This window comes from Ochlerotatus camptorhynchus, unplaced genomic scaffold (assembly GCF_037179485.1).
Source record: "Ochlerotatus camptorhynchus isolate MF236.1 unplaced genomic scaffold, CSIRO-AGI_Acam_v1.1 ptg000361l, whole genome shotgun sequence".
Lineage (NCBI taxonomy): Eukaryota > Metazoa > Arthropoda > Insecta > Diptera > Culicidae > Ochlerotatus > Ochlerotatus camptorhynchus.
This window is the reverse complement of record NW_027040849.1, coordinates 13,942,730-13,957,914: the sequence shown is the minus strand read 5'-3', so window position 1 is coordinate 13,957,914 and position 15,185 is coordinate 13,942,730. Positions and strand designations below refer to the sequence as shown.

General features: G+C 41.6%; 1 protein-coding gene across 1 annotated transcript in view; it reads left to right on the top strand.

Annotated features, from left to right (window-relative positions):
- Positions 1 to 15,185, top strand: part of LOC135709432 (protein sax-3-like) — a 798,478-nt gene that overhangs the window by 192,257 nt on the left and 591,036 nt on the right. Inside the window, exon 2 of the mRNA XM_065231751.1 lies at positions 4,205 to 4,989. Within this exon, the coding sequence (XP_065087823.1) occupies positions 4,926 to 4,989 (64 nt within the window). The 5' untranslated portion in view covers positions 4,205 to 4,925. The remainder of the gene's footprint in view (positions 1 to 4,204; positions 4,990 to 15,185) is intronic.

The window sequence follows — 15,185 nt, the reverse complement described above, 5'->3', positions numbered from 1 at the left end:
AAGTTCAATTCTAGTCCAAGTCAAAATTAATTCCAATACAATCCAAAACCAATCCATATAGATCATATTTTGAATACTTTTTCAATGGGACGTATCAGCTTTTGTGAACAATGCATTTGATCGTCGATTTGGTGTAGCATGTACCTTGTACCTGTCTGCTGGATATGTCCCTTCAAAAAAGTTGTCGATATACATATCCAAATCCAGTCAAATGATCATGTTTCCATAATTCTAGGAGTTTGAACAAATTATTAAAATTAAGTATTGCATTAATATAAATAAATTATTTCAGTTCAACCTAACCTAAATCCAATTAAACTCCATTCCATGTCTAATCCAGATCAAATACACATCCAATACAAAACCAGTCAAAATCCAATTCAAATCTAGTCCAGATCCAATCCATGTTCAATCCATATCCAACACACATTCCGTCCAAATCAAATCAAAAAGAAATAAAAATCCAATCCAATCCAAATCCAATCCAAATTCAATCCAAATCCAATCCAAATCCAATCCAAATCCAATCCAAATCCAATCCAAATCCAATCCAAATCCAAATCCAAATCCAATCCAAATCCAATCCAAATCCAATCCAAATCCAATCCAAATCCAATCCAAATCCAATCCAAATCCAATCCAAATCCAATCCAAATCCAATCCAAATCCAATCCAAATCCAATCCAAATCCAATCCAAATCAAATCAAACGAAATAAAAATCCAATCCAATCCAAATCCAATCTAAATCCAATCCAAATCCAATCCAAATCCAATCCAAATCCAATCCAAATCCAATCCAAATCCAATCCAAATCCAATCCAAATCCAATCCAAATCCAATCCAAATCCAATCCAAATCCAATCCAAATCCAATCCAAATCCAATCCAAATCCAATCCAAATCCAATCTAAATCCAATCCAAATCCAATCCAAATCCAATCCAAATCCAATCCAAATCCAATCCAAATCCAATCCAAATCCAATCCAAATCCAATCCAAATCCAATCCAAATCCAATCCAAATCCAATCCAAATCCAATTCAAATCCAATCCAAATCCAATCCAAATCCAATCCAAATCCAATCCAAATCCAATCCAAATCCAATCCAAATCCAATCCAAATCCAATCCAAATCCAATCCAAATCCAATCCAAATCCAATCCAAATCCAATCCAAATCCAATCCAAATCCAATCCAAATCCAATCCAAATCCAATCCAAATCCAATCCAAATCCAATCCAAATCCAATCCAAATCCAATCCAAATCCAATCCAAATCCAATCCAAATCCAATCCAAATCCAATCCAAATCCAATCCAAATCCAATCCAAATCCAATCCAAATCCAATCCAAATCCAATCCAAATCCAATCCAAATCCAATCCAAATCCAATCCAAATCCAATCCAAATCCAATCCAAATCCAATCCAAATCCAATCCAAATCCAATCCAAATCCAATGCAAATCCAATCCAAATCCAATCCAAATCCAATCCAAATCCATGGAGAATTTCCATGAGACTCCTAGCTCGATGCCTCTAATAAAATGAGTAACGGTTAATTTTAAATGTTTGAAAAATCATTGTTCTGCAATTTATGTATAGATTTTAAAGCTATTGATATCGAATAAATATTTAGAGTATGTTGGTACCAATGGCATCAATTTATAGAAGTGCAGAGAACTTAGATAATTTAGAAGTTCAAACACTTTGCAGAAGTTTCTAAAACGTCACGAAACATCAACAATTCCATTAATTTCAGGGATATTCAACTATTCCATAGCAAAACGATATAGTGGTTATCAGATTTTCGTATTTTTTTTGTTTAGTTCCGTATTATTATGCCCGTTTTTTTTCTATTTTGTTATTAGGGTTACCATTTCCATATTAGAGTGGTGCAAAAAATCGTTTTTTTTTTATTTTTATTTTCAAAAATAACTTTCTTATAACTCTTGAACCACTGGGTCAATTTCAAAGATCGAAATATCAGATCAGAGGTAATTAAAAATACCTTTAATACGCAACACTTAAAAAAATATAAATCAAAAACTAAAAAACAACACATTACTGATTTTTACTAAAAATTTACGGAGAAGTTTTGAGAACTCCGTGGAAAGTGTAAAGACTTCAGGACCTTCCTAGAACTCCAGAAAAATTGTGGGTACTTCAAAGATGATGGGAAGTCCAGTGAAGCTCAAATAAATTTCATTGAAGTACCATGAGCATCACAGTTTTTTTTTTTTTAAATTCAGAATAATTTCAAGGCAGTTTCATTAGCTTCAGAAAAATTGTGTAGCTTTTAAGATGTTAAAAGAACTTCCGGTGAACTTCAAGGAATTCCAGAGAACGTAAGGAAATCCTTAGCACTATGAGGAGGTCTTGAGAATTTCACAAATGTTTACATAATTTTTGGGCAGGTTTTTTTTACCTTGATTTGTTTTCCGTCGATCTTGTTTTCCGTGCTTGGCACCAATGCTACCGACGCCAGGGAGGCAGCTCCCACACCTGGACCCTACCTATCGACTCATCAACTCATGAACCGGGGACCAACGGCTTTACTTCCCTTCCGAAGGAAGGCGTGATCAGAGATGTTATGCCTCAGAACATCCCGGTGGTGCCGACTGGGATTGAACCCAGGCCTGCTGGGGTGAGAGGTAATCACGCTTACCACTACACCACCGGCACAGCTGTTTTCTTTTGCAGTTACGTGAACTTTAGTACTGCTTCGAAATCTGCGTCCCAGATAGTTTTATGGCGAGCTGAAGGCAGATAAGTTTCACTCATATCTCAGTGCCAGCTCGAGGGAACTTTATTGTATGTATATGCAGATATACATAAATTCCTATAGAGTAATCAGTGAGTAAACAGCTCTAAATTTACCATGACATTGGGGAAATGGATGTAATGTCGGTCTAAATGCCCCTAATTTTGGCCCATACATAAATTAAGCAATCGACTAAATTTTAAATAGCGACCAAAAATATCCATAAGTACCGTCCCAAAAACGCGTTCATCTAGATTAAATTAATAAATAGCAGATTTTCAGCGATGGGCCCAATCTTAGATCCGTAGGCCAACATCAGAGCCATTGCCCCTACTATTCTAAAGTTCGGAATTTAGCGTAACCTTCAAACACTAGGCCTTGAAGTGAAACATTAAGAGTTCTGTCCCAAGCGTACACATTATTTTCGTGGGACTACGAAATTGTTTTTGTGCTTAATAATTTAGTTAAAAATTTAAAAATTGTTGATTTATAGATTTTATTCTTAAAAAACATTCAATTCAAGGTTCTGAAATTAGAAGACATTCAATAGCCTTAATTGAATTCAATTTTTATATATCAAAATTCAGTTCCTATTCCATTCAAAATTAAGGTCCAATAATGAAAACCAATGTTTAGGTAGCTACTGAATAAAGTTAATTTAAAATAACCGGAGTGAAAATTTGCTATTTAAAATGCATTTCATAAAACAAACCGGTTTAAAATTCATAAAAGTACCTCACACCATATTATAACATTTTAATGTTGCCAATAATGACAGATAAACTGAATATCATTTGAGTTTGTCCTTTATCTGGGATCAAACAAAAAATTATCAAATAGCGAACACTGGAATTCAATAAATTTAACGTTTACATTTTCTCTGAGTTTGAACTGATCTATCCTCATTTACACAAGCATATTTGAATTTGTACACATTATGGTATCATTCTGATCAGTGTTTGTCTGGCTTTGTTTCGCTAATGTATGCCATGAAAGTTGCAAATCGTAATCGTAAAAGTTTAAAATCGTACGTGTAAGCTCTTTTATAACCCGTCGTCTCTCTCTGTTCTCTCGATATTCATAGCAAGCGAGCACATATTTGATTAATTGCAGCCTAAAAGTATGATCAATTTTCAATTGTTTGCTGATGATAAATTACTATATTCTTTATACCATTCAAGTTTTACGTCAATTCTGAATCAAATGGAGTGAAAAGATTTTAAATCCATCATTAAATGGCCAAGCTATAAGGGTTTGAAATCTAACACTATTTCGTTCCACAATTTTTTGAAGTCTTATGTCCATAATTCCAAGTTATTAAGTATCTATTTCAATTGTTAGAATTGTATGCCGTTGAGTTGTTGTTTCTACTGATTCACATCATTATCTGTAAAGCTTAAACAAATCAAGCTAACGATATTCTTTTTTCTTACTCTCTTTTTCAGCTATCGCCTCCACTACCACACTTGAAACACCTTGAACCCCGTTTTCAGCCATCCGAAAATTGTTAGAGAGCTCATCAAACATTCGAATTACAAAATGTAACATGCAAACGATAAAAGTGAAACGCAAAACAAAACAAAACACTACCACCACACACAACAGACAGTTGTGGAGAACGAACGAAACAAGGTTCGAGTAAACAAATTTATTCAAATTCAAAACGCCGACAATACCCGACTATTAAATAACACTTTTTTTTTTCATTCGAATTCAAACCCAAATAAAGGGGAAAAAGGTGATTCACGCTGCTGCCGTCTGGAGAAAAGCGGAAGAAGAAAAATAAAGAAGTGAATAAGTGTTTGATGTTGCATACATCACTTTCCCGTGCAATGAAGTTACCTTTAGAATAGGATAAGAATACGAGAATTGAACAACGGTGCACGATGTGGAGCGTGGTCTTTATTTATTCTGGCCGACTGCCAACATAATGGTGATAATTAGATGAATGAAGCAGCGGGCTCGAGCGCGGAGCCAGAAGGTAAAGTGAGTGAGAAGTGGAAGTGAAACAGCCCGACAACCGGGGTAAATTACACGGGGAGAAAAATAATAAGAAGGTGCGAAATCGAGATCGAGCAGTAATCTTCGAATTTGTGTGAGTGATAAATGAGCTACGGCGAACGGCGAGTCGGAAGTGCAGATAAGGATTGAATTCGTCGGAGAATAATGGATACCGTCTGCTGGAGAACGGTGCTCGTCGTCGGACTAGCGCTCTGCCATGTTTCGAAAGGTAAGTCTCGGAGTTCATCTGGAGACTTTTACGACAGTTCCATCCCAGATTTTCGCCGTAAATCGGCAAACACTCGGTGCTCGCTAATTACCACTAAAAATTGGATGCCTTAATTACACTCCGCCGTAATGAAATCCCATTAAGCTTCTTCGCCGTTTTCGCTATTTGGGGACCATCTTAGCGCCCGAGTCAACGCTGCTTTGGAGGGTGCTTAAATGCAATATTTGCAGTCATTAAAAACTAAACGAGTTAAAATGACACCTTAGCCAACCAGCCAGTGGAGCCGTTCCGAGCCGGGCAGGGCAGGGGTTTCCCAACTAATTGAGATCAAAGTCGGTTTCTGACAGGAGACCCCGAAATTAAATTACTATAAAACAGGATGAAAAAGCGTAAAAGCGCGACTGTCCGTTTGCTCTCTCAGGTTTCCGCTCGCGCTGATGCTGGGAGATGCATCTTTCTACGGACAAGGATCGAAGAAGTTGTTCGCCTTGCCTTGTTTCGCTTTGAAGCCAACCAGAGAGTCTGCAGTACCCACTAATGAATTTACTTCGCTTACTGCCACCCGACTAAGGGGGGCCCTTAGGATGGATGACGACGACGACGACGACGATGACGGCGAGAAGAATTAAAAGACACTTATCTGCATAAAATTATCTGATATTAAAGCGCGAGCAAGCAAGAAGTGTTTTTCACTTTTTGCTTGTACGTTCTTTTTGTTTGGTTCAGGTTTCGTTATTTGGCTTGGATGTTTGCCATTCTTTGGCGACGGCTGGTGGTTGGTGGAAATTTTGTGAATGTGCTCTCGTTACGCGCCTTTTGTCGTTGTGGATGCCGCGCGTTTTGCTTCTCGGGATTGTGCTCTTATTTCTGCGGGTTGCTGCATTTCTCACGTTCCGTTGTTATTAAATTGTGGAACTTTTACCTGGATGCACACTGGGAGGGAATTTTTGCTTATTAAAAAAATATCAGTAGGGTAGACAAAAAAAGTACGTGCAATTCTTAAAGCCCCGCTTAACCTCCAAACTTTAATCAATTCTTTTTGAATGTTTGTAACAAAAAACTCATATTTTCTGAGTTGGTTGGAAATGCTATCTAACATGAAGCTTTTGAGTGAAGATTTATTAGCTACAGAATGGTGTTAGAAGAGGGTAGGTAGATAGTTTCGTTAGAGTACGGCAGTATGAAAATTGAATAGAAGTTGAAAATGAGCGAAGGGCCATTAATGCGACAGTTCGAAGTCAAACGCACACTTCTTTGCCTAACCCGTACGATGTACGTGGAGATTTGTAGTATGTTTTCAACTCTACAGGCATTGCTGCTGCTGCTGCTGCTGTTTCTACTGCTGCTGTTGCTGTTGCTGCTGTTTTTGCTGCTGCTGGTGGTCCGTCACCTCCAAAATTCGTTACATGAATGACTTCAACGAGCTACTACTATTTAAATTATGTTTATTTCTGTTTGTTTATGATTGAACATTGATTTTAAAATTTAATTGATTAGCCTACTTGGCTCTTCATCTTTGCTTAATTTGTTATCCTAATTTAATATTTTTGTTTTGCAACTAGTTTACAGTTGTTTTGTTTGAATTGGAAAAAAAAAGTGATAACCTACCTAACTACAAGCATAAATTAACCTATCGTGCTAGATCACGTATGACCTGGTGACTTGATCTCAGACAGGTGTCTCTGAACCTTTCCAGGATGAAAACTCTCCGTTCTTCTAATGTTTGAATTCCAGCCAGGAGGTGGATCTCAGAATTTCTAGTCCGCGAGGGACTGTTTAAAAGCATCCTAACCCTAAGGATCTTGTTCTGGATCCTTTGGAGCTTAAGGTGATGGCATTTTGCGCAACTCTCCCAGATTGGCATACCGTACTCGATTACGGGAAGGATGATTTGTTTGTAGACAGGAAGCTTATTTTTCAGAGACAGGGTTGACTTCTTGTTGATAAGTGGATACAACGATCTTATCAAGATATTGCACTTGCTTTTGGTTTTGTCAACGTGCTCCCTGAAAAGAAAATTGCTGTCTAGTGTTAGCCCGAGGTACACGACCTCTTTGGACCATTCCACCACTGTGCCGTTCAGGCAGATCTTGTTATTCTCCGACGGAACAAATCTGGGAGATTTTGAGTGTGGAAAGATAATGACCTGGGTTTTGCCACGTTGATACGGATCTTTCAGCTGTTGAAGTATTCAGACAGGACGTCCAGGCCTCTCTGAAGTTTGGCAGTCAGAGCTCCGATGACCCTACCCTTGTAGACGATGGATGTGTCATCTGCGAACAGAGATAACGATCCACCATCAGGGAGAGCCGGCATATCGGAGGTGAACAGGTTGAATAGAATGGGGCCAAGGATGCTTCCTAGCGGAGCCCCAGCATCCGATGTGATGCCATTCAGAGAAACTCGGAACGTCCTGTACGATAGGTAGTAGTTGTTTATTATCTTCACTAGGAAGATTGGAAGACCGTACTGCTGCAATTTGAACACCAGGCCATCATGCCAGACATTGTCGAACGCTTTTTCAACGTCCAACAACGCCATGGCAGATGTTTTCGAAACAGACTTGTTCCGTCTGAGAATGTTTGTTACTCGAGTCAGCTGGTGGACGGTCGAACGACCTTTCCGAAAACCAAACTGTTCCTCGAGTAACAAGTTGTTTTCTTTGGCAGATGTTAAGAGCCGGTGGTATACTGCTCTTTCGAACAGTTTTGAGAGAAGGCTGATTGGTCGATAACTTGAAGGAGAGCACGGATCCTTCCCAGGTTTCCGGATGGGTATGACTTTAGTTGACTTCCAACACGAGGGGAAGTAGCCAAGTCTGAGGCACTGATTAAAAATCAGTGACAGATGGTTGTAGAATCTGGAACTCAAGTGTTTGAGTTCCAGATTCAGGATGTTGTCGAAACCTGGGGCCTTCATGTTTTTAGATGATTTGATATAGGCCAACAGTTCGTCAGCCGTAATCTCGGATTCCTCTGAAAAAATGTTAGGAATCTGAAGGAGATTGGTTGCATTTTCAGCAACCTGAGATTCATGAGGGCTGACGATGTTTTGTCCGAGACTATGGGAGCTGATGAAGTGTTGACCTATCGCGGCAGCCTTCTCTTCAGGAGTTATCAGATGAACCACTGGGTCGCCGTGACGATCCAGTGGGGTCAGTGGTGGAATGAGCGTAGGCTTGTTTTTAAGAATATTTGTAAGTTTCCAGAAGGGCTTAGCACAATCTGGGAGAGAGCGGATCTTACTAGCAAAATAGTTATTTCTGAGATCCACCATCCTGGCCTGAATGATCTTTGTTAGGCGATTACAATTGGTCTTCAAGTTAGGTAGGCCAGTACGCTGGTACTGCCTACGAATGGTGTTACGGAGTCTGATGAGATCTTTGGTAGGGCTGTCAAGGTTCAGAGTGTTACTTACCTGTCTGGATACTGGCACGTGTTGTTCCCTGGCCCGGGAAATCACCTCCTCGATGGTTTGTAGACACTGGTCAACATCTTCGGACGTCCCCGGTTGGAAATCGTAGTCGATGGTTGTGTCGACCCAGTGTTGATATTGCGCCCAGTTGACTCGATGGTAGTTGCACCGGGAAGCTTCGAATTGGTTTACCGAGGATCCAACTTCGGCCACCACCGGGTAGTGGTCCGAGCTCAGCTCCTGGAATGCCACAGGTTGCGAGGTGTTGTGTCCCATGTTGCTTACGAAGATGTCGATGGTCGCATGGGCCCCAGACCGACCCAACCGGGTGGGAGAGTCCGGGGCCAAGATGGTATAGTGGCCCTCTTGCAGGTCTTCATTGAGGATGATGCCGTTTCTATTGCTCTGACCGTTGTCCCAAGCTTGGTGTTTTGCGTTCAGATCGCCAGGGATGATGAAGTTCCCGTACCTCCGGGTGAGTTTGATGAGGTCTTTCCGGAGGGCCACGAATGACCCATCCCTGATGTGTGTTTGCTTGGGGCAGTAGGCCGCGATGATGGTGATTGGGCCAAGTGATGTGCTCACCTCCACTCCGAAGGCTTCAATTGTTTTCAGCTGGAAGTTTGATAGCAGCCGGCATGACTTCAACGAGATTAGGAACTTCATATTTATACCTGCTAACCTAACAAAATTCTCTAACTAATGAGATTCCGTTTACATACGGACTATCACGTTTCACGCTCACTTGATTCTACTCATCATTTATTTAACACTAACTCTATCTACTACAGGTGTGTTATTATGCAATTGTTACATTCAATGCTCATTTTCGAATTCTATTCAATTTTAAAACTGACTTACTCCAACGGAACTATCTAGCTACTCTCTTCTAAGACCATTCTCTAGCTAATAAATTATCACATTTTCAGCTTCGTCTAAATAGGTAGACGACATAGTAGTCCTGGCCGTCAAAGTACGATAAAGATCCTCCGCAAAAAATTACCACAGGCCATCAAATTCGTACACCGTTGGTCAAACGATGCCGGATTCCAACTGTCGGTGGAGAAGAGTGCCTTCGTACACATCTGCACCCATAGCAACCGGTCCCTGACGACACCAATCACCATCGACTCCCAGATCATCCAGCAGCGCAAATCTATCAAAATCCTGGGAATACGAGAGCCCACTTTGACGATGTCAAAGTTGAGTCTGCCGGACAAGACTCAACCTCATCCGCTCTATCGCCAGACACCACCTGGACAGCAATCGACAACTCCGAGACCCTCGTTGAAAAACTAACTCCAGTTTATCAAAGGGTCATTCTTACCACTTCCGGCTTGCTCCTTTCCACCCCGGGCCTGACTGCATGCGTCGAGGGAGGCGTCCTCCCCTTCGACAGAATCATCACACTCACTGTCTATAGCCGAGTCGTCAGCTGTTTAGGGAAGGCAACCGGATCAAGTGAAGGAGTGGCCCTCCTAGAGGAGGCTAACTATCTCCTCACCAGGTGTGGACCCAAGAGTTTGAACCTGCCCATAATATCCATAGACTAAACCATCAAACACCTTCAAGGCAGTTCCAATCCCCTCGTCGTCACCCAAGCACACAAAGACCTAATCCAACGTCGATACAGAGGCCACACAATACGCTACTCCGACGCTTCCGTGCTCTTCTTGAAATTTATGTAAACCATTTAAAAATGTTCTCTGAACTTTTCAGAACCTCCAAGAATTAATATTAATAGCAGTGGCGTCGCCTTAACCTCAATCTACCTGTGCACCAACTCTCAAAACATAAACAATTATCAAAATATTGCTTGCAATGGATAGATATCGAGTTAACTAGAAGATTAAGTGTGTTTTTCAACCGATTCGAGTGTGAATATGGCATTAAATCTGTTTTTGAAAGTTGGTGCACAGGTAAAAAGTGAGGTTACGCGACGCCACTGATTAAAAGCCAATCATTCTAAAAGGTTTCCTTGAATTCTATAAGGCTCCGTGAACGTCTCGGATGATTCGTAAACTTGTCAAAAGAGCAGTGCATTTCTCGGTAGTTTAGTTAAATTCTCGAAAGTTTCGTTAACCGCTCGAAAGTTCCGTGCACTTCTAGTTAGATCTCTGTTATTCTCCGAACTTATCTAAACCTCCCAAAACTTCTAATGGTTTTCCAAAAAATCTATTACGTTTTCTTGGATGCTGTGAACTTCTTGGAAGTTCCGAAAAACGTCTCGAAAGTTTGGTGAATTCATCGAATATTTTCTTAAGCCCTAGTAACTTATATTACTAAACTAAACATTCTCTAAAATTATGTCAAGATACGTGGACTTCGTTCACTTCTTGCAAGTTTTGCAAGCTTCTCGGAAGTTCCGTTAATTTCTAAGTAGTTAGGTTCTTGGAGGTTCCGTGAACTTTCTAATAGCACCAAGAGTTTCAATAAATTTTTCGAAAATAAAAATCAAAAGGTTTAACTAATAGAAGTACAGTGCCTTCCCGTTTTTGGCAACACGACCTCATCAGCTAATACTCGTGTCAGATTTTCGCTTGTGCCTTCGCAACAACTTTGAACGAAATACGAGGAGCCTCCCTTAGCTCAGTCGGTAAAGGGGCAGCTACAAAGCAAGACCATGGCTGGGTTCGATTCCCGGTCCGGTCTAGGAATTTTTCGGGTTGGAAAATTTCTCGACTTCCTTGGGCATAGAAGTATGATTGGACTTGCCACACAATCATATCAATGCAAAAATGGAACAGGCATCGAAAGCTATCAATTAATAACTGTGGAAGTGCATCTAGAACACTAAGTTGAGAGCACGCAATAAGCTAATATGTGATATGCAATAAGCTTGAAATGCGAAGAAGAAGAAGAAGAACGAAGAATTTATATTTCTTCACTGAATGATCCACTAAATCACCAATTGAGAAAGCCTTCGATGAATTTTATACAAAGCAAATAAGACCAACATTATGTGCTGCCAAAAAAGGGAAGGCACTGTATAAGGGTCCGTAAAGTTCCGTACATTTCTCGGAAGTACCGTGACATTTTAAAGTTCTAAAGTTCAAGGTTCACTGAATTTCGAGGAAGTTCTTTTCTCTAGAAACTTCTGTGAATTTTGAAGAAGTTCTCTGAATTTCGAGGAAGTTCTCTTACCTTCCTTGCAATTTCCTCAAGCTCCCACTGAACACTTCCCTGAAGATCCCTCAAAGCTTCTTTTAAGATACCTCGGTACTCTGCTGAACTTCTCTCAAAAATTGTGTGAAGCTTTTCACAACATCCTTAAGGTTCTCGGAAATTTTTTACGTTCTAGTTCCGAATTTCTCAGGAGTCACATCGTGTCCATTTTTGGTGCATATTTAGTACTGTGCATCCTACTAAAAATCAGAGTGACATTTTTCGCTGGCATCACTGGTCGTCCTATGTTGCTAACGTCGTCAAAAGTCGCTAGGCAGACTTGCACACTTCGGATTAGTGCTGGCGGCACTATAACCAATCTTCAATTTCCAACATTCACCTTACCTTACCAATCAGGCTAAGGCCTCGTTGTCCTCTGCTATCCGAAAAAGTCTTTTTCACTCTACTCGATCCATGGCCATACTTCGTCAGCCTCGTAGTCTGCGAAGTGTCCGCAGGTTGCCTCCTACTTGGTCGATCCACCTTGTCCGCAGCGCGCCTCTTCTTCTTGCTACTGTTGGGTCGCTTTCGAGAACCATTTTCACTGGGTCGTCATGCGGCATTCTTACGACGTGCCCAGCCCACCGTAGTCACCTAATTTTTTGCAATGTGGACGATGGATGGTTCTCCCAGCAGCTCCACTCCACCGTAGATGGTGCGCAACACCTCCCATTCGAAAACACCAAGGGCGCGTTGGTCCTCCACGAACAAAGTCCAGGTGTCGTGGCCGTAGAGGACCACCGGTCTAATAAGCGTCTTGTAGACAGTCAACTTCGTGCGGCGGCGAATTTTATTCGATCCTAGCGTACCCCGGAGTCCAAAGTAGACACGATTTCCTGCCATAATGCGTCGTTCAATTTCTCTGCTGGTATCATTTTCGGCGGTCACCAGTGAGCCCAAATACATGAACTCATCGACCACCTCGATTTCGTCACAGTCAATCTGAACTCGGGGTGGGAGACTCTTCCTCTCATGTATTTCGTCTTCGATGTGTTGATGGCCAGTCCAATCCGCCTAGCTTCAGCTTTCAGTCTGATGTACGTTTCCGCCATCGTCTCAAAGTTCCGTGCCATGATGTCAATGTCATCGGCGAAGCCAAGAAGCTGGATGGACTTCCTGAAGATCGTGCCACTCGTGTCTATCCCAGCTCTTCTGATCACACCTTCTAACGCGATGTTGAACAGCAGACTCGAAAGTCCATCACCCTGCCGTAACCCCCTTCGAGATTCAAAGGGACTCGAGAGTGTCCCCGATACTCGAACAACGCACATCACTCGATCCATCGTCACCTTGACCAATCGCTTCAGTTTATCCGGATATCCGTACTCGTGCATAATCTGCCATAGCTGATCTCGATCAATTGTGTCGTATGCGGATTTGAAATTGATGAACCAATGATGTTTGTCGATGAACAAATGATGCAGATTCGCGGCATTTCTCCAGAACCTGCCGAATCGCGAAAATTTGGTCCGTGGTAGCGCGGGCACTTATGAACCCGACCTAGTATTGCCCAACGAACTCTCTTGCAAATGGTCATAGGCGGCGACATAGAATTTAGGAGAGTACCTTGTAGGCGGTGCTCAGCAGTGTGATCACGCGGTAGTTGCACTTCAAGCCGTATTAATAAAATAAATCTTTGCTTTGCTACATGAACTGGTCACTTCTAGGGATGTTGCGGATCTTACGAAAGATGGTGGTATATCTGTATTTAAAATGACCTCACAAATGCGTAATATTTAAGGTAACAGAAGGCCTCCCTTAGCTCAGTCGGTAAAAGCGCAGCTACAGTGCAAGACCATGCTGGAGGTAGCTAGGTTCGATTCCCGGTCCGGGCTAGGAATTTTTCGGGTTGGAAAATGTTTCGACTTCATTAGGCATAGAGTATGATTGTACTTGCCACTGAATTATACTAATGCAAAAATGGTACAGACATCGAAAGCTCTCAATTAACAACTGTGGAATTAAAGTTAGAACACAGCAATAAGCTAATAAACAATAAGCTTGAAATACGAAGAAGCAGAAGAAGCATTCTAAATAAAAACCACTAACACCGTAAGTACAGAAGCTTCGATCTCCGTCCAAGTTCTAATACTGATAGATTCCTTTTAAAAATCCCTTCTTTCCTACCCAGTGCCGTCGAAGACAGCGACAACTTTGTCCCTTCCTGAAGCGCGACAAACGAAGTCACTTTGACGACAGAAAGAAAGCCAAAGCAAACTTTAATGAAAATTACCCAAATTAAGCGTGTTCCCTGCAACTCCTGCCACCGCCAGCCCATTACTGACCTTTCCGTCCTCTCATCTCGTGACTAACTCCTGAATGAAAACGAGGACACGGGGAAAAATATGCGAAAAGGAAGTCCCAAACCGTATTTAGTGGGTAGTTGGTCTTATTCCTACGTTATACTGAAAAACAATTCCAAATGAGCGAACTTCTCCGGGCTCGTTTGGTGTTTTTCTCCAACACAGCCAGCCGAGAAAAGCCGGTCCCAATTATGCGAGACGAGGCTTTTCGGCAAATGGAGTTGTTCGAGCACGAATGATAATTTTAATGCTGATTGTTTCCAATTCTTTCCGCGGCCTTCTAATGAACTTGTACCATTCAGTTGGGTTTAATTGTGATTGTTATGTTTGAGGAATTCTTTTACGTCCTAAGTTTGCTTGCCCCTAATGGGCGGGTCTTGTTTCAGGGATGAGATTAACGCCACCCAGTAGCATCTGGACTGAAATTGGATTGCGGTTCCTGAAAATAGAGAAAAAGGTCACGCACGTCAATATAAACTGTTATTATCGGAAAACCTTTTTTCCCACTCGAACCCTCTTCTGATGACCAGTTTTCCACATGTGGTCCATTCGATGCCCGGAAATGGCTATTTAATGGGATAGCGAGAGTAGGAAAAGAATATTAAATTGTCGCAAAGACTTTAACGACCTCTTTTTCGGGGGAGTAATTGAATTTCGGCTTCGTCGAAGTTAATTTCGATTTCCCGGATGGCCAGAAGGGAAAGTACCAAATGCGCACAACTTCCAACCCCCCCCCCCCCCCCAGAAAAAAAGTAGTTTCCCATACAGAAAATAAGCTTTCCGAAACACCGAAAACCCCGGACACAAATGCCTTCATCAAGGAAATCCCGTATTTATCATTATTTACTTTATGTCATAATAGCAAACTTTTCGATTACGACCCATCCCCTGTAGGTGAACCGTCTGACCAAGTCAACTCCAGTCGGTAATGCTCTTTTAGCAGCCCATCAATGATAGGGGGGAAAAAGGCAAACAGATAGAAAAATGAGGGCACAACTAGCCAAATGGCCAATGGAAGATCCCTTTTCCCCTTCCACCGGCACCTTGAGAAACGCACAAATTGAAAAAGTGCCCTTCTTGCCCTCCGCCCGGTGAGATTCCTGGACCCATTGAATATACCGTTTTATGGGTGGGTGTGAGTGTGAGTGTGTAGACAGGGGATGGAAGTTTACAGTTTATGAAAAAGTTTTCCGCCCTTTATTCATATCGCTTCCCATTATCTCCGATGTGGCTTTCACCCGGATGGTCCCGGCTTGCGTTGAATCGAGCAGACCAGAGCCGTGGCGAGCTGGACTAAGTTGGATTCAAGCTCGG